The 17,893-nt window shown below is 44.6% G+C and overlaps 1 protein-coding gene across 5 annotated transcripts; it reads left to right on the forward strand.

Moving 5' to 3' along the window:
* Positions 1 to 321: 321 nt before the first annotated feature.
* On the forward strand, positions 322 to 16,075 carry qki2 (QKI, KH domain containing, RNA binding 2). 5 transcript variants are annotated; one of them, XM_076759322.1, is made up of 9 exons: positions 322 to 940; positions 3,535 to 3,683; positions 4,873 to 4,989; positions 8,160 to 8,303; positions 9,519 to 9,606; positions 9,836 to 10,120; positions 11,266 to 11,289; positions 11,945 to 12,022; positions 13,979 to 16,075. In XM_076759322.1, exons 1-9 carry the CDS (start codon positions 799 to 801, stop codon positions 13,999 to 14,001), a joined length of 1,050 nt encoding a protein of 349 aa, XP_076615437.1. In that variant the 5' UTR covers positions 322 to 798; the 3' UTR covers positions 14,002 to 16,075. The 5 variants fall into 5 exon arrangements, with proteins under 5 accessions (XP_076615437.1, XP_076615438.1, XP_076615439.1 ...); XM_076759323.1 differs by having other exon boundaries at positions 11,948 to 12,022; positions 13,979 to 14,144; XM_076759324.1 differs by lacking the exon at positions 11,266 to 11,289.
* The last annotated feature ends 1,818 nt before the right edge of the window (positions 16,076 to 17,893 follow it).

The raw sequence follows: 17,893 nt of genomic DNA on the forward strand, positions 1-17,893 counted from the left end.
CTTATGAAATTTATTGGAGTTGAAGTACAGACTAAAGTTGCATAAAACTGAAGTACTTCAAGTACAAGTACCTCAAAATTGAACAACAGAGCAGTTCTTGAGGGCAGCTGGACACACACACACTCCACAGGACAAGTGACGGACAGTCACTGTGGCGGAACAGGTGTGCATACCTATGCGGAGCTGTTATATTGTCATACTGTGGGCGTAGGGGGGTGCGCGTCCGCGAGAGACAGACGGGGGCTCCTGGGGTCTGCCGAAGGGACGAGCACGAGCCTCCTCCCCTCCCGATGGCGGCAACGCGCGGCGCGCTCCTGACAGCCCTCTCGTGCTGCTGCTGTACTGTAATCATATGATAGGGAGTCGATCCCCGCTGCAGAATACCGACACACCGGGCGGACGCAAGCGGAGGAGCCGGGGCGGAGGACGCCAGTTGATGGTAGATTTTTAGCCGTTGCCGTTGAAGAAGCGCGTGGAGTCGGGTAAGTGTCGGCTAAAGTGTCAAACGGACCCCAACTCTCCCTGAAAAGGAACTTTTTTAAACTCCGGAGAGAGTCGGACAGAGGGGGGACCCGTTTGGAAGAAGACAAGGGCGCACGCACGAAACGTTAACCGAAGGAGAGTCGACCGAACCGGAGCCGAGATTTGAGTTTGAGTTAGCCAGAGAGGCGGTCAGCGGGTCGCGGCCGGCGGAATCCCCTGGGGTCCTCGCATCGCTCGTCGGGGCGTGTCTTTTTTAATTTTCCCCCCGTAAGTTTTTCGACTAGCTAGGCCACTTTTATCGTTGAAGCATAAGCCATGGTCGGGGAGACAGAGGTGAAGGAGAGACCCAAGTCCAACCCGGACTATCTAATGCAGCTGATGAACGACCGGAAGGTGATGAGCTCCCTGCCCAACTTCAGCGGCATCTTCACGCATCTGGAGCGGCTGCTGGATGAAGGTAACTCGGCTAACCCCCCCCCCAACTAGACACTCAAACCACTTGTCATACGACAGAGGAAATTACTCCATCTTTTCTCGGCTGTAGGCCTGCACGTCAAGTTTAACGGACAGTTTTCATCAAAGTAACCGTTATTTATGGACACAGTTTACTGAATACTCCCTGAATGCAAACGTGACAGTAATGTCCCCCCATCCAGCACTGAAAGATGCTGCTGATTAATTATTAAACACCGACTCTTCACTGATTTCCTTCACAATAAGATAAGATAAGATAAGATAAGATAAGATAAGATGGAAGTATGAATGGGATCCTTTGCTTTCAGTCACATTTTTAATTTGTTGGGAGCAGCAGATGAGCTCTCTCTCTCTCTCTCTCTCTCTCTCTCTCTCACACACACACACACACACACACACACACACACACACACACAGGGGCAGTTGGTGATGGGAACAAACAGACAGTTGTTAGTCTTTCCCAGTGACCTAATGCACAGGCTTATGTGAACGCTGCAGCCCATCCCTGAGCCGGAGCGAGAGCATGTCACAGTGTGAAATGTTTGATTTGAGGCTGCTAACATGCTCTCTGTGCAGTGCAATCCACTTGTTGCTGCCTGACATTTTTCTGCATGCAGTTTTGGAAATGACAACTACAAAGCAGCATCGCAACAAAGGTCCCGTCGTTAGAAGTGGCATTGGGCCTTATGTTTTTTTAATGTCACTTCATCGTCCAACGGTTGCAACAAGCTGCCAAGGTCTGTTGTTGCTACTGTTGTTGCACATCAGGATCACCAAGGTCCTGACTTTGTGCTCTGTGACAAGTCTCATGACGCAGCAAGGTTGCTCCCATACCAGCCGACCTCTAGAGCCACACAAATAGGTCAACTTACCATCTCTAGTTGTGTCCATGTTGAACACTGACAGGCGAACGCACTCATCCCTCACACATGATAATGTGACACCCGCGGTTAGAATGAAAGGCATTGTACCATGCTCATTTTCAGCACGGCTGTATCTTCTGCCTGAGCAATGTGGACAAGGGCACAGTACCAAAGAGTTTACGCAGGGTAACGAGAAAGCCTGCCAGTGACACATATTGTCAGGCTGCATGTTTTTTGCATATTTGGAAACAGCGCAATCAAGTCAAGTCTATATATAAACCAATGACAGGTTGAAGTGTGAAGATAAGGCCTGCTACGGCCCCCCATATTTTTTTTTGCACTCCTGCCGCTCTCTTGTTCTTCTCTCACTTCTCATTTTACTCCAGCAAGTTGCTCCCTGTTTCAGCTGAAGCGTGACACAAGCCCTGCTTGTCTGTGCAGATTTGTTTGTTTATGTGTGTGTTTTTTAATAGTCACTTTTGGTCCGCAACAGGTCAGAATGGGTTATTAGAGGATCATCATTGTCGCTGTAGCTGTGGCTGTAATTATAGTGTCCTACTGTAGTTATTATGGTCAGACTTATCACTCTGAGAGCAGGGAGACATGCCTGTCAGCCTGCTTAGGTCAGATGATATTTGTGCCTCATGGCAGTTATTCCGCCATGTGTGTGTGTGTGCATGTGTCTGTGTGTGAGTTCAAGATGGGGGTCTGTGTGTATGTGTTGCGTATGTGTTTGTGTGATGCAGTAGTCAGTTATTATTGTGCTAGCGTGTCATTACAAAGGCATCAGAGGCTAGCATCGGTCATTGAGACAACACTAAACAAGCAGACAGGCAGACAAACATAGTCTCGTTTATGATGGCGTCTCTGCACCAAACCTAAGGCAAAAACTTTACCGTTTAAGCAGTCATTTTTAGCAGAAACACCAAAAATTACCTGCATGCAGCTTCTCCAGTGTTAGAGTTGTGTTTCTTTTCTTTATTTTATGTAATCATAAACTGAATATCTTTGGGTTTTGGACTGTCGGTTTGGAAAAAAAAATAATTGACCATGCCAAAAATGCCATTATTTTTGGGCTTTTTTTTTTCTTTTTCTTTTTTTAGACCAGAAGGTTTATCGAGTAGTGGAGAAAATGGTCTGCAGATTAATCGATGTTAAAAATAATTGCTAGTCGCAGCTCTGTTGCTTTCTAAGAGTTCCAATGCCTTGTCTATGTGATTATTGAATAACTGTCCTGCACCAGGGCGCCAGGAACACAAGTGGGTAGAGCAGGTCACAGTGACCCCCACTAACGTATGTTTACTGCTTGCATTGTTTACACAGTGAAAGGGGGAACAGTGTGTGTGTGTGTGTGTGTGTGTGTGTGCGTGTGTGTGTTAAACACTGTTGGAGAGACAGAAAAGGAACAGAAAGAGAGAAATTTTCAGTGATAGACGAGTCCTGATTGCAAAGCATTCAGTGGTTAGATTTTACATTGTGGTGCAGAATGCTTGTGACTGTCTCGCTGCCTCCCTGTCTGTCTGATTGTCTAACCGTCTGCTGTCATACTGAGAGCCTGCTGTAATTCTAGTGACAGTGAGTCATGGTCCTAAGAAACGGACGTGTGAAGAAACGTGACATTTGCCGTCCCTCATTGACATTTTCCTGGACGTACTCAGTTACATTCACTCAACTTCACTTGCTCTTTCTGTGTCCGTCTTCCCGTGTCTCACAGAAATCGGCAGGGTACGCAAGGACATGTACAACGACACAGTGAACGGTGGCATGTTCAATGGCCGGGACATGGAGGAGCTTCCTGAAGCTATTGGCCCCGTGGCTCAGCTGCAGGAGAAGCTCTACGTGCCTGTCAAAGAGTACCCCGATGTGAGTGGACAAATCCATGACCTTTGACCTTTTGGAAGTGTCTCTGTTTACTTTTTGCTGCTGTCACTTTATCTCCTCTTAGTTACAGAAATTCTGCCTGATAGTCAGCAAGGCTCCTAATCACAGGGACGCTTTGCTTTACCTTTTATCTAAAATCTGATTCCATTCTGAGATCATCTCTGCTCACACCCAATGATGTAATCTGGAGATGAAATAAATCAACGGTGACCCCTGGCCAGTGTTTCCAAAAAGATAAAAGTGAATCATTCAGAGTGATAACTTCTGTATACACAAAAGGGCAATATACTAATGTAAATTCAGCCATAAGTTTACACTATAAATATTTAGAAGATCTTAAAAAGGTGGATTAAGTTTTCCCCAAAATATAAAGACAATTGCACTGCAGTGAAGAGACGTTACCATCCAAGACATCCCTGCTCACGCCAAGTACAGTTAAGCACTTCAATATGAGTTGGGTTGATCCAGATTGAATGGCTCACATGATTTCTCTTCTCCATGCGTCAGCTTGCCAATCACCGAATACAATGACAGGCTGTCCTCACTCACATGACAGAAGTCTAGCAGGACACACACACACACACACACACACAGGAGTGTGTTGGAAAACGGTTGAGATCAAGGTTAAATTTAGAGAGCAGTTCCTCTATCTGAGTGTGTGTGTGTGTGTGTGTGTGTGTGTGTGAGAGTCGAGGGTCACCATCGAGGCCGGAGCGAATATGTCGCAACTGTGACTGAAGTGAACATTAGGTTAAACTCAGGGAGAGTTCAGCAGGGTGAAAACGAAGGAAGAGGCTGGACAAATGTCATGAGCGATGCACAGAGAGACGGGCGGCTAGTGGCAAAGAAACACACACACACACACACACACACACACACAGAGTGGGGCAGCTGTCTAGTTAATCACTCAGTCTTAGTGACAGATAAGGTTAAGAGAACGACGCTGTCCTGTCATGCCACCAGCAGCAGCCAGCACCCATATAATGAGCTATTTTTGTCTCTCTTAGTAACACAAACACATCACAGATGCACAAACCTCAAAGGCGCAATCACTCGCAGCACATGCAAATACACACACATTGTAAAAAGACGGTTTGAGTCTGTGATGTAAAATGTGTCGGTCTTCCTTCGGGCTTGTTTTGTTATCGGTGCCTTTTGCTCTTTTGTGTAGTTTAACTTTGTAGGGAGGATCCTGGGCCCACGCGGACTGACAGCCAAACAACTGGAGGCAGAGACCGGCTGCAAGATTATGGTGCGAGGAAAGGGCTCCATGAGGGACAAGAAGAAGGTATGCACAGTCAGACACACTCACACAAACACACATGATACGCGCTTTCATTGTCTCCGATTTTCTGTTCAAGCCAGTTTCATGCGTGTGACTCTGCAACAGACCGCAGGAATGCTTGAATAGTTTGGATTTTAGTTAAATACACTTATTAGAGTTAGAGGAGAAGATTGATACCACGCTCATGTCTGTATGCTTAACATGAAGCTAGAGCCAGGAGATGGTTAGCTTAGCTTAGCTTAGCATAAAGACTGGACACAGGGGGAAACAGCTAGCTTGGCTCTCTCCCAAAGAAACAAAATCCTCAAATTCTTGTTGTAGCCAGAGACTCCAGGAAGTCACTACACCCAGCCAAGAAATAGTCCCACTCTTAACCTCTGTTAAACCCAAACTTACCGTTTTTACAGAGCAGATTTTGTGCAGATTAAACAAATGATATAATGTGTTGATTAGTGAGCTCAGAGGTGCTAATAGGCGCCAGATTAGCTGTTCACCCTGATTCTAGTCTTCATGATGAGCTAAGCTAACCAGCTGCTGTAGCCTCATATTGACTGTACAGACATGAGAATGGTATCAGGCAAGTATATTTCAAGAAATTTCTAACCATTCCTTTGAATATCTTTTTACTTCACTCAACATCTGGGCAGCCACTGGTTGTCTGAAAAGTCAGCTTGAGGAAGTTATTGTCAGAGTTACATTCTTTATGTACTCCAAATTTATTTCATTCTTACAAGCGAATACCGCTGAGCAATAACAAAACCAACAAACATAATGGACATGATGTTCACATGTATTCGACTTTCAGCAGCTTTGACGTGAATGGAATCCGATAGCCGCCTGCAGGCTGTGACCGATACAGTACATAAATTGCATATATAGCCATGATATGCTTTGGAAGATGTTAAGCAGTAATCTGGAGTCTGTGTGACTTGTAGAAAAGTGCTGTAACATGCAAAAATCTGTCCTTTCAACACCAGAACGAAGCATTTTACAGCGTTAAAATAACAATCTGACAGATGCAAGAAACAGTTAAAACAGACAGAAAACAATCATGTTACAAAAAGCAAGAACTAGACTTAAATGCTAATGTTTCCCACCAATTGGGAAACTATTGCAGAGTTTTGACATCCAGCACTTGAGAGTTGGCTGCAAACACATGAATGCATGAATGCATCTTTCTCCCAGCACTCAGTCCACTCTTCTGTCTATTTATCTATCTGTGGATCTGTCTGTCCACCCGTCTCACACAATGACTTTTTGGTGCTGAGTTTTTCTCTCCTGTCCTGGTGTTCGGTCCATCTGTTCTCCCTTCCTCTCCCCTGGTGTTTGCTGTTGGACGGAGCCGGCTCAAGCTTTCCAAACGGCAGGTGGAGCAAGTCCAGCATTCCAACCCACCCTCTCTCTCCAGAACATTCCCTACCCCGCACGCCCCTCAGAGAGAGAGACACACACAGACACAGAGAGAGAGAGAGGAAGGAAAACAGAGACACAGTGGGAGGCAACAGGGGGAGAGGAGAGAAAGATGTTGACTTTTGGTGTTTTTCAAAATGATACATCTCACTTGACAAAACATCCACAGAGGATTCGATGTCCCAGCTCACAACACGGAGACAGAAGACCCCCTAATTTCACTTTGAACTATTATAGATTTACATTATTTTGATGAACTGACAGATCAGGATATAAAGTGGATACTTAAAACGAGTGGTTTGACACTTTGGGAAATGCTTGTATTCGCTTTCTTGCCGAGTTCACGCGTCTCTCCGTTAGATGTGCTGCTAGGCGATGGTCTGCTTAGCTTAGCGTAAAGACTGAAAGCAGGAGAAAACAGCCAGCCTAGGTGTTTATAGCTGTTCCGAACGGCCACACTCGAAGATGGAGTGAAAAGCCAGCTGTCATAGAGAGGGGGAGGAACATGATATATTTTAAATGTGGGGTAACGGTCTCTCTGAAAGACTTCCTAGTGCTGCGCTGAGATGTTCACGGGAAAACTAACATATATTGTAGTTGTGTCAAGAAGGAAGAAAGAGCGAGAGAAAAAATTCCAAACCCGGCTTACTTTCTCACCTCCACACAGCCGGCCAATCACAGCGTGAAGAGGGAGTGAATGTCGGATTGTCGGTTTCAGAAAGTAACAGAAATGGTCGGACGTAGACCCCCCCCTAGTCTGACATTAGAAAGGTGTTGGGGGAGGGGGTTCTGAAGCGATTCAAACATCTGACTATCACTTTCTGAGGAAGCAGCTTGTCATTTTTACACTTTGTTTTTTGTACAGTTTGTTAGTTAGTGAGCCTTAGAGATGCTATTTGGTGGATTTTGTAACCATTGAAAGACTAACTGTTTCCAGTCTTCCCGCTAAAGCTGGTGCCAACAGTTTTGCAGGTATTTAATCTTAAATGAAAGAAGCGAAATTCTGATCTTATTATTGCGCTCGAAGTAAAGTTCAGGCTCATCAGACGGGTCATTGTGAGGAGGGCGTGAGTGTCTGAGCCAGACTTCATGCCGATCCATCCAAATGATGCTGAGACATTTCTCTCAGAATCAAATACGTCAGCCTATTTGGAACTTGGAAAAGCCAGAGGATTACAAAAGTCATGATTCATCCATAACCGTATAAACACAATTTCATGTCAATCCATTGAAAATTTACTGAGGTATTTCAGTCTAGACCAAAGTGGTGGCGTGACCGACTGAAACACTGACAGACACTCGTGTTCTTGGAGTCTCTAGAGTCAGTGTGGCTAAAAATAAGAACTATTTTCTGCCAAGAGCCTTGTGACAGTCTCAATATTTTGGATTTTTACTGCATAATGATTTACTAAATGGCTATTCAATCAATAATGCTGTCTGTGAATCAACATCTGATTATCAATAAACTGACTAATGACACATCAGATAAAAAGAAGAGAGCAGCGTGATTTGGGGAATCTGAGCGGCTTCGATAAAATGCAACACTAAACTTGTGTAACCACTGACGAGACAAGAGTTTGATAACGCTTCCAGAGCCTCACTGCACGACCTTGAGCCTCTTGTGTGTTTGTGTGTAGTTTGAGTCCGATCCAAAAACTGAGCCAAACCAGAAGAAAGGTGAAATCCTGTTCCCTCTCTGCAGCAGTGGACCGAGCTTGTGTGGCGCATTCACACGGGGCTCCTAAAATGTTTTTGTGTTTCAGGAGGAGATGAACCGAGGGAAGCCCAACTGGGAGCACCTCAGCGAGGACCTCCACGTCCTGATCACAGTGGAGGACACGCACAACCGGGCCAAGATCAAGCTCCAGCGGGCCATCAACGAGGTCAAGAAACTTCTCGTGCCCGCTGTGAGTATGAGTCTGAACCCATCAGCGTCAAATATTATGGGCTGGACAGATGGAAAAACTGTGTGTGACTGGATGAGAGTTCACTGTGTTGGTATGCATGGAAGGGGGAAGGGGATTGTCAGTCCAAAAAGTGTGTGTTTGTGTCTTTTTTGTGTTTTTGTGTGTGTCTCTGTGTGTATGAGAGAGTATGTGTAAGGGGTTAGGGTAATTAGGGAACACGCATAAAGGGGTTTCCATGGTAACCCCGGGTTGTTTGAAAGGCTGAGGGAATGAATGGAGAGTCTGTTCACTTGTTCTCCCCACTCCATCACTCCTTTCACTCGTTCACAACTCACTTCATTCCCAACTACTGGCTACAGTATTCCCTTTTCTCCCTGGGATTTTTTTTTTGTTGTTGTCGTCCACACAAGAGGACATTTTGATTGCACTCCTCAACATTTCTCACATTCTCCAGCCCACCTATTTCCCCCCCACGGACACACATACGTGCATAAATGTGCTCAGAAATGACGACAAATCGGAGTCACATAGGAACATTGCACAGATATGGCCTTATAGACACGGGGACTCCAGCTCCCTAAATAATCCCCTCTTTGACACTCAATCACAATAGCACATATTTCGAAATCACAAGGCTCCTTACTTTTTTCCCTCTGTATTATTTACAACAATAGAAACAGACTGAAAAGACCAGCAGGGGGATTTCTATTGCCGCAATCAGCCGTCACTTCCGCTCCAATCACAGCACAGCATCAAACGTAAAAGCATGTAAGAAGTCTCTGTGGGCAATCGGGAGCTGAACACCTGTTAATCTGTGCTTGTGGATGTGTGTGTGTGTGTGTGTGGAGGGCAAAGTTAATGACATGTGTTGGTTTAACCCAGCTGACCTTGCCGTCCGACTGTAAATCAGTCGAGCTTTTCACCAAGCTGTAACTGGAGCTAAGAAGGTAGCGCGTTTGACACTGAATATGTCTTGCGTGGTGCAGTGGCTGTGTTCAAGGTCTGTGCAACTCAATTTCAGACCGTCTGACGTTTAGACCTCGTCCCCTTTGCAGAGCGTTCACACTGAATCATAACTACTTTCAGCATACTGTAACTTTGGCTGACTTGTTGACCGCACTAACAGAAGTGAATGTGTTCAGTTGTGAAAGGGCTGAATGAAAGTGCTCGGTAAGGAAGATGATTGTGCTGGTCTGCTTGTGTGTGCCGGTGCAGGCTGAGGGGGAGGACAACCTGAAGAAAATGCAGTTGATGGAGCTGGCCATTCTCAACGGGACCTACAGAGACGCCAATGTCAAGACGCGTAAGAATGACATCACAATTAACATGTGGAGGAGGGTCGGTGGGTGACAGAGGAGGGGTCTCAGCACAGGAGTCCACTGTATATATGAACAAAGCCTCTGTTTATCCTGTTAAATAGTCTGTTTGTCTTCTCCTCTTCTTCCCTGTCTATTGTACGTGTGTGCACTTTGTGTGTGCTCGCGTGTGGGTGTGCGCATACTTGCATTATTCTATGCTTGTGTGCCACGCAGCCACCGCCGCCTTCCCTCTAGCGACCCCTCAGGCGCCTCGGATCATCACAGGCCCGACGCCCGTCCTGCCTCCGACCCTGCGCAACCCCGCCCCCGTCACCACGCCGACCATCATGCCTCTGATTCGTCAGATTCAGAGCTCAGCCCTCGTACCGGGAGGCAATCCGCACCCGGCGCTGGTGCAGCAAGGGCCCGAAACTGGAATCATCTACACGCCGTACGAGTATCCCTACACACTCACGCCCTCCATATTGGAATACCCAATTGACTCAACTGGAGTATTAGGTATTTACAAATCAAACGTTCATCACTTTCATACATAGTCAATGGATGTATTACGAGGACTGGATACTGGACTCCAATGAAAGCTGCTCACCAATCGCATACGCCAAAAAAAACATTAGTGTCTCTGTCCCTGGCCCCGCCCACTTGTCCTGTGGACTTTACGTTGAGATGAGACACCCACAGAAAACACTGCTTAAAAATTGACAGAGTGAGGTCAGTATAACACCAATGCAGTACTGGATTAACCTGACCCAATACCAGTGCAGTGTTGTTGTTAATATTAATGTTTGGTTACTTGATCAAAGCAGCCCTTCTGTTTGGTGATATTGATCCCACACTGGGTCAGTTTTTAACCCACTTGAACCTGTCTTGCACCTGCATCTATTAATATGTGTTCAGACTGGAAGCAAAGCAAATGTTCATCTCGTGTGTGAATTTGACCGCTTGTCTGTGTTGATTCTCCTCCAGCTGTCAGTGTGCCGACGGCACAGACGTTAGCTGTAAGCTAGCTAGCCACAGGCGCACTGACTGTATGTTTGTGTTCAGCCGAGCCTCTGACTTGAACTCAGAACTGAGCAGAAACTCCGGGTCTCGGCCTCTCGCCGATTCATGAAGCAGCTGCTCCAGTTGAGACATTTTGAACTTGCGCAGACGCACCTTCAGGTCTTTGCATTGACTTTGTGTGCAGTCATATCATTCACCTTGTGTTCTGTCTGAACACACGGCAAGACCTGACTCGATCGATCCATACAGTCTGTACAATGAACGTGTCTGTTACTGCCAGATTTCATGCATTACTAACCATTAGCTCACAAGGCTATAGCAACACATGGGCTTCTCTTGACCTGCCATGACAGGACGTTCACGGACACACAGGATAATTCCTGTCAGAAAACAAAGCAGAGACACTTCTTAACAAATCACATTAAAGCCCAAAGCTTTACGCGGCTCAACGGTTTGAACGCGACTGTGTTGCTAATATTTTGTGTTATTGTCGGGTTATGTAACAGAATCGAGGCTGCGGGGGACTTTACGTTGCAGTTCCACAGTTTGCCACTGGGACAATATTGGCAGCCAAATCCAGCTCTTGTAATACATCCTCGACATACACAGATGCATGCTGAAGCTCATCACTGGGCTAACAGTCCCTTCTCCCTATGTTTTTGCAGGTATGGCTTTCCCAACCAAAGGCTAAGCGATAGCAACCCTTCCTAGCACACACACGGACTGGCTTGCAGACCCCCCCCCCCCCCCCCCCGCTCCCCCTCCCCCTCCCCCACATACTTGTCCCACAGAGCAAACACTCAAAGTTTGCTCATACTTTAGGATGACAGATTCCTCGACAGTCATTCTGTAGTCAAGTGTCCATTCCTGTTAATTTCCTCTCTGTATTAGCAGACTAGTGTTGTGGTGTGACAGCTATTTAACTTTTTTTAATAGTTCAGCTTCCGCTTGTACTTTTAACACTTTTTAGTGAACCCATAGATATTATAGCGCCGCTGTTTGTGATTTAATATATGTTAACGCTTATTTTAATCACAGAGCTATAGAGTGACTTTGCTTACCGCTGATGTTGAATCTACTAGTGAAACTTAGTGAGAAATTAGTGGTTTGGATTAATATTTTCTTTAGAGAACAGAAGACCACAAAACAACAAAAATTCTGTCTCTTAGAAGAAGCGTTTTGACTTATTTTCACCCTCAGCCTTGAAGACTTTTTGTAAATTCCTGGTTTCACTGATGTTGGTGCCATGGGTGGACTGTTTGATGTCTTTCTGATGAGTAACCTTCTGTGTTCTGTTTTGGCGATGTCAATGGCTGTTAGCAGGTGCCATGACCACTAAGGTACGACGCCACGACAAGAGAATCCATCCTTACCAAAGGGTAGTGACCCCAGACAGAGGTTAGTTAGCTCACCAGCCACTTTATGTGTATGTGTATATGTGTGTGTGTTCGTGTGCGTGCATGCAGACCAATGGACCAATTTCAGTTTACGTGTGTCTGTAATACGGCATGCCTAAAAGACAAATAACTGTATCAGACGGAAAGGTCACACGCTGAAGCAGCTTCAGTGGAAAATGTGAAACAGTATTTGTTGCTGTGAAAGTGAAATAAGTGAGCAGATTGGGAGGAACCATGTTAGGGGTGACAGCTGCAGCGGTTATCTTCGCTCGCCTGGTAGATAAACTGGACGGCTTGCAGGCCAGGACCCTCTCAATTAGAATGGATCGCTCCGTTCATGTGACTCGGTCCTTGTGACTCTGGAGTCCTCTCTCAGAAACTTTTTTTTTTTTCGTCGTTTATCTCTTCACTACTACTTTTGACCCCACAAATAACTACGGGAAGTTTTATTTATACCCAACTTCATTCCAGTAGATTTCCACAAATGTTTTTTTTTATTATTATTAATTAAATCCTGTGTTGTGCCCAATGACTATATGACATTTAAAGTAACAGAGATTGTCTTTTTCTGGAGGTCATTCAATTCCATATGATCTTTGGTCTTTACTACTAAAACACAGCATGTGATGACTACTGAGGTCTGTGTTACAAGCTCTTTTGTATGAAATACTGTTGTTTGTGGTCTTATCAGTCGCCCACTGGACTTTATCATTGGGGCTGTTTACATCTTTCATATATTTCCTAGCCAGAGTGGTGCTGTTACCATGTATTTAGCTGCAAAATAAATTTGTATATAGGGATTTTAAGGATTTAAGTGCTTATATGAAGCTTATGGAACAAGATCGCTTGAAAATACTTGTAGTATTTTTTTTTTTTAGTTTTTTTTTTAGTTTGTAAATTTTTATTTTTGTTTTTTTTTCAATATGCTTTTTATAGATGAAGTGTCTCCATGTAAACTTCAAACTTTATTCAAGGTGTGTAGCTACTACTGTTCTAGTCACCGCGAAGGTGGCAATGAAGGCAGTGTTTTGCTCTGTCTATTTAAGATGAGGTGACCTTCTCGATTCACAGGCCTCGTGACTGTTTTATGCAATAGAAATGGACTAGCTAGCTACAATATATGTGTGTATGTGAGCGGTGGTGCTCTTGTTGTACACGATGGACAAAAAACACTAAAAGGCAATAAAGATGACTATTGAAAAAAATCTCTAAAGAAAACCAAAGCCTCTAAATTCTTGTAGTTAGTCTGTCTATTGTTAAATTGTTTCTTAAGTCCCTCTAAAATCACCATCTCTTAACCTCTCATCACTGTCTCTTATGGCGCCTCCTTGCTTACTGTGGTCATTAGGTGCTCTTCTAATACTTCACAGCGGAAAGATCAAACCATAATCAATAATCAGTTAATCACAACTGTTAATCTTCAAGATCTTACGCCGGCTGCTAAACAATAGCTCTACTTGTCAGTAAGTGAAAGTATTTGTGAGGCCCAGACACTTTTCTGTGGACATAAAGGTCACTCTCTCACCCACATGAAACCATGCTGTCTCCCTCTCTGTCCATGGTTTCACTGTCTGTCTGTGCTAGGCGTAGCCCAGCTAGCATGAGTAGTATCACTATAGCAGCAGTCTCGCTGCAGGAGGGGCATCTCCTCCTCCGACATAACCCTGCAAACGCCTCCATGAGCACACGTGAGCATCCCTAACCAGCCATTCCTTATGTCACCACCCGGTGGTTGATGTGAGTCATTCTGAATGGTTATGCGGGGCTCATGAAGGTGTTGCGCAGCTCTTATGTAGTGCCCCTCATGCTGTGTGACTGCAGTAGATCTGCCTTGTTGTCATCCTGACGCCACTAGCTGACACTAATCTCTCTTCTATCTTTTTTTCTTTTTATGTCCCCTTTTATGTGCCCTTTTTGTTTCCTTTCCACGTCTGTCCGTCTGTCTGTCTAACTCTAGCTGCCACGGCAACTAACCCATGACCCCTTGACCTTCTGACCTTTCCGCCCACTGATGACCCACCCATCTCTGCCCGCTGGCGTGCTCATTGGCCCACGGCCCTGCCACTCCCTCAGCTCAGCCAACCAGACCAGCACATTGGGAACAACCCGGCTGCTTCTGTCTAACCAACCAACCGGACGACAGCGATCATGGGAATAAACCTCAGGACCCCGCCCATCACCAAGTCCTAACCTAAACTTTGCCAAACGTGCCTTCCTTCCAAAAGTCCAAAGCCAGTCCAAGAATGTTTTATAACCATTCAACAGTCGAGATCCCAATCTGTAACCACTGTTGCCATGCGAAACCAGTAGACTTTACTGGGGACGGGCCCCCAACGTGGTGAAGGGCTCCTAAACAATCCCTGGCTGTGCCAAACTGTCTCTCTGAGCTGCCGTGCCCTCAGTCCATGTGATGCAATAATAATGACTCATTAATAACGTGGTAACTGTACTGATAACGATGGTAACTGTACTTATCGAGCCAAGAAGCCCTCCTTAAACACTAAACTAAAGGAGACGTGTTGATGTTTTGAAGCATTTTTCCTCATCGGGCACCACTTTAAAAGGAGTGCTTCATTTTTGGGCCAACACACATTAATAATCCATTATAACACATTATAATTGGTGTTCAAATATTCCTATATTAACATGCTTTCCCTTGAAATGTAACGCCAACACGTGGTTCCAATGGTGTGTTCAAAATGTCACTTGCTATTCATTTATGAGCGTTAAGTTTTGCATTTCATTTCCTTACAGGTTGAGTGATTTCCATCTTGACATGTTTGAACTTGGAATACTTAAAAAGTCAAATTTCATCTTTTATGGTAAAGTAGCAGGTGCTCAGTGAGGAAAAATAACCGACTGGAATCCAAAATACCAAAGTATCTTTGGGTTTTTCTTATTACGTGAAGCATCTCAACACTGAGTCAACATGCATAAATGCCAACCTTGCAGCACAGAGAAGGAAGGTTGCACTACTTTTGTCTAAATCTGAGGACGTACACGATGATGCCTTTGCCTTTTTCACACTACAGTATTGTATGAGCTTGAACAGCAGTGCCTTTATTTATTGAGAGCGATGGAACAATGTTATACCTAAATCTTCTACTACTACTTGTCATTTGGATTTATGCAGATTAATCAGGACTGCGGGAAAATGTGTTCGGCCCAGTCGCCGTTGACCACATTGTTGTGGCTTTACATCCATAACTCTTCTCAATTCAGATTTTAGTGCCAAAAAAAACAAACAAAAACAGCTCACTTGAATTAGAAGTGCGATGCAGTATTGAAGCAGCAGCCGCAACGTCCGAGATGTTCATGTGAGGGTCGGATGCCTCCCGAGAACAGTGTTATATTTTATCTTTTGTTGTTGTTCTTGTTGTTGTTGTTTGTTTGGTTGATTGTTTTCTTTGAGATGAAGTCGTCCATATATATATTTTTGCATGTGTATCCGCTTTTTCAGAAGGTGTGGTACAGTTTTACAAACACACACAAAACCAACTGATGCCTTGACATAAGAAAATACACAAATCATGGAGTCGTAACATCTGTAACAAGTTTATAATGTATTTTTATATTCTATTTTGTACGTGAAAATAACATTAAATGACCTTTTCAGATAAGAACATTATGCCTTATTACGGAGAATAATTTGATAAACATAACCATCCTTCATGTGTCATTAGTAATCATGTCACGGTGTCAATGTCCTGATAAACTGGAGTCTCTGATGTTGTCTGTATTAACTTGAGCCTCTGAGATCAGCATTGCTTGCCTTCTGTGCCTTTTGTATACTATGAGTGTGACAATTAACAGTGTAGTACAATATTAATCTACTCTTCAGTGCCAAGTGTAGGTTACTACTAACTGTTACCACTTCTGTGATTATTAACCACTTTAATGGTATCTGTCTCTGGATTCCTTTAAAAAAAATAAATAAATTAAATGTGCGTCTAAAACAATGAAAAACAGTTTATGTGTTGAACAATGAACGTTTAACTTGGAGCAGGAATAACTCTTTGTACACTATTAAACTCATAGTTGTAAAACTAACAAACTTTGTTGCTTTTTCTCTGTAGCACTTAATTATGCAAATCAGCTTCCTTTCTGCATACTAATCACCTCTCTTTAGATACTGGGGGGGGGGGGGATACTTCAGACAAAATGCAGGGAAAAGGCCACAACATGGTGTTTTCCCACTTCTCCTTTTCTGTGTTCTTTCTCTCGTTTTTCTATCTACTCCTGCTTTTTAAGTGGACATTAGACACGTTGATGTGTGTAATAAGAGAGAACAAAACACACCCAGCTCACCATGGTTTCTCCCAGGCATGCACATGTATAACAGAAAGAAAAGGAGGGGGGTGGGGGGGGCAGGTTTGGAGGACTGGATGGCTGGGGAATTAAAAGGAAATTGATTGTGCAAGCTCGCCCTTAAACATCTGCAGAGTAAATATTACACAGGATCACAGTTTGTCCCTGAAGTCTCTAAAAACCTGCTAATAACCTACATGTGCCACGGTGGCTACATTTGTTTTAATTAGGCTCTTTGTTTCTCTCTAAAGGGGTGCACTTATTAAAAATTAAGCCATAAAAAGAGCTATTATTTTTTTTAAAAATCTGTGGGTAATTTGAGCCTTTGACACTTTAAGTTAGAAGCAAAACTTCCCTTTAAACCACACATTGAAGGTTTCACACACGCACACAGAAAAGCAGAGAATCACATGGGGTTTTCCGTGGTGAATGCAGCAGTGGGTGGCTCATTCGTCCTCTCCCTGCCCTTCCTGCTTTCATTGTGGAGTTTGGGGGTGATATTGAACTTCAGGCTTGGAGCTGAGCCTGCTCTGCGGCCGCAACCTCAGCCCCCTGATCACAGAGAGACAGAGAGAGAGAGAGGACATAATGTGACCGCTGCAGACAATCCTCTGGACAGGAAGAAGCAGAGGGGAAGATAGCAAGAGAGGGAAAATAAAAGAGGGCCTGTGTGTGTGTGTGTGTGTGTGTGTGTGTGTGTGTGTGTGTGGATTTGGATGGGTGGGGGTGCATGAGTGTTTGGATGGGTGTGTACTCTTGTCTCTGTTTTTCCTGTTTTCAGTCAAGTTTTCGTGCTTGTTCCTCCAGTCTGGTAAGAAACACTCTTCAAGCATCTGGTAATGTATTCTGCACTCAGCTCTCACCATTGCCAATACTGGGGCCCAGAGCTCCCAGCGCTTACAATCAAAAGCATGGTTATGTGAGTGAGTGAGTGAGTGAGTGAGTGTGTGTGCAGGGGTGTGTGTGGGAGAAGTGAGGGGAGAAGACAGGTTGATTTACATTACTATGTATGCACGGCATTCTCCACATAATGAACAGCTCCAGATTTCCTCTGCTTGGTAAATATTTGATGACCGAGCGGCAGAATGATTTTAGCTGGATAACAGTGGAGTCCTATAAGCTGCTCAAAAGTTGTATTTCAAACCCCTTCTCCCTTGTCCTCTTCCCATGTAAATAAGGCCAACTCCCCCTAACTCCACACACCCCTCTGAGGCAGTTTAAAGACCCAACACTGTCTCCTTGTCTCCTTGACAACCAGCATACACTGGGGTCCTGTCGTGGCCTCTCTGTCTTTTGTGTTTGGGAGCTCAGAGAGACAGAAAGAAAGAGAGAGAGAGAGAGAGAGAGAGAGAGAGAGAGAGAGAGAGAGAGAGAGAGAGAGAGAGAGGGAGAAAGAGAGGAAATGAAGGAGAAGACGAAAACAAGAGCGGCTGAAAAAAGATAGCAAAGATGACATCACAGCTATGTTATCCCACAACTGAGCGCTTGGTTTGTAGCCCGATCATGATGATGATGGTGATGATGATGATGATGATGATGATGATGATGATGATGATGATGATGA

This window comes from Chaetodon auriga, chromosome 20, assembly GCF_051107435.1.
Source record: "Chaetodon auriga isolate fChaAug3 chromosome 20, fChaAug3.hap1, whole genome shotgun sequence".
Lineage (NCBI taxonomy): Eukaryota > Metazoa > Chordata > Actinopteri > Chaetodontiformes > Chaetodontidae > Chaetodon > Chaetodon auriga.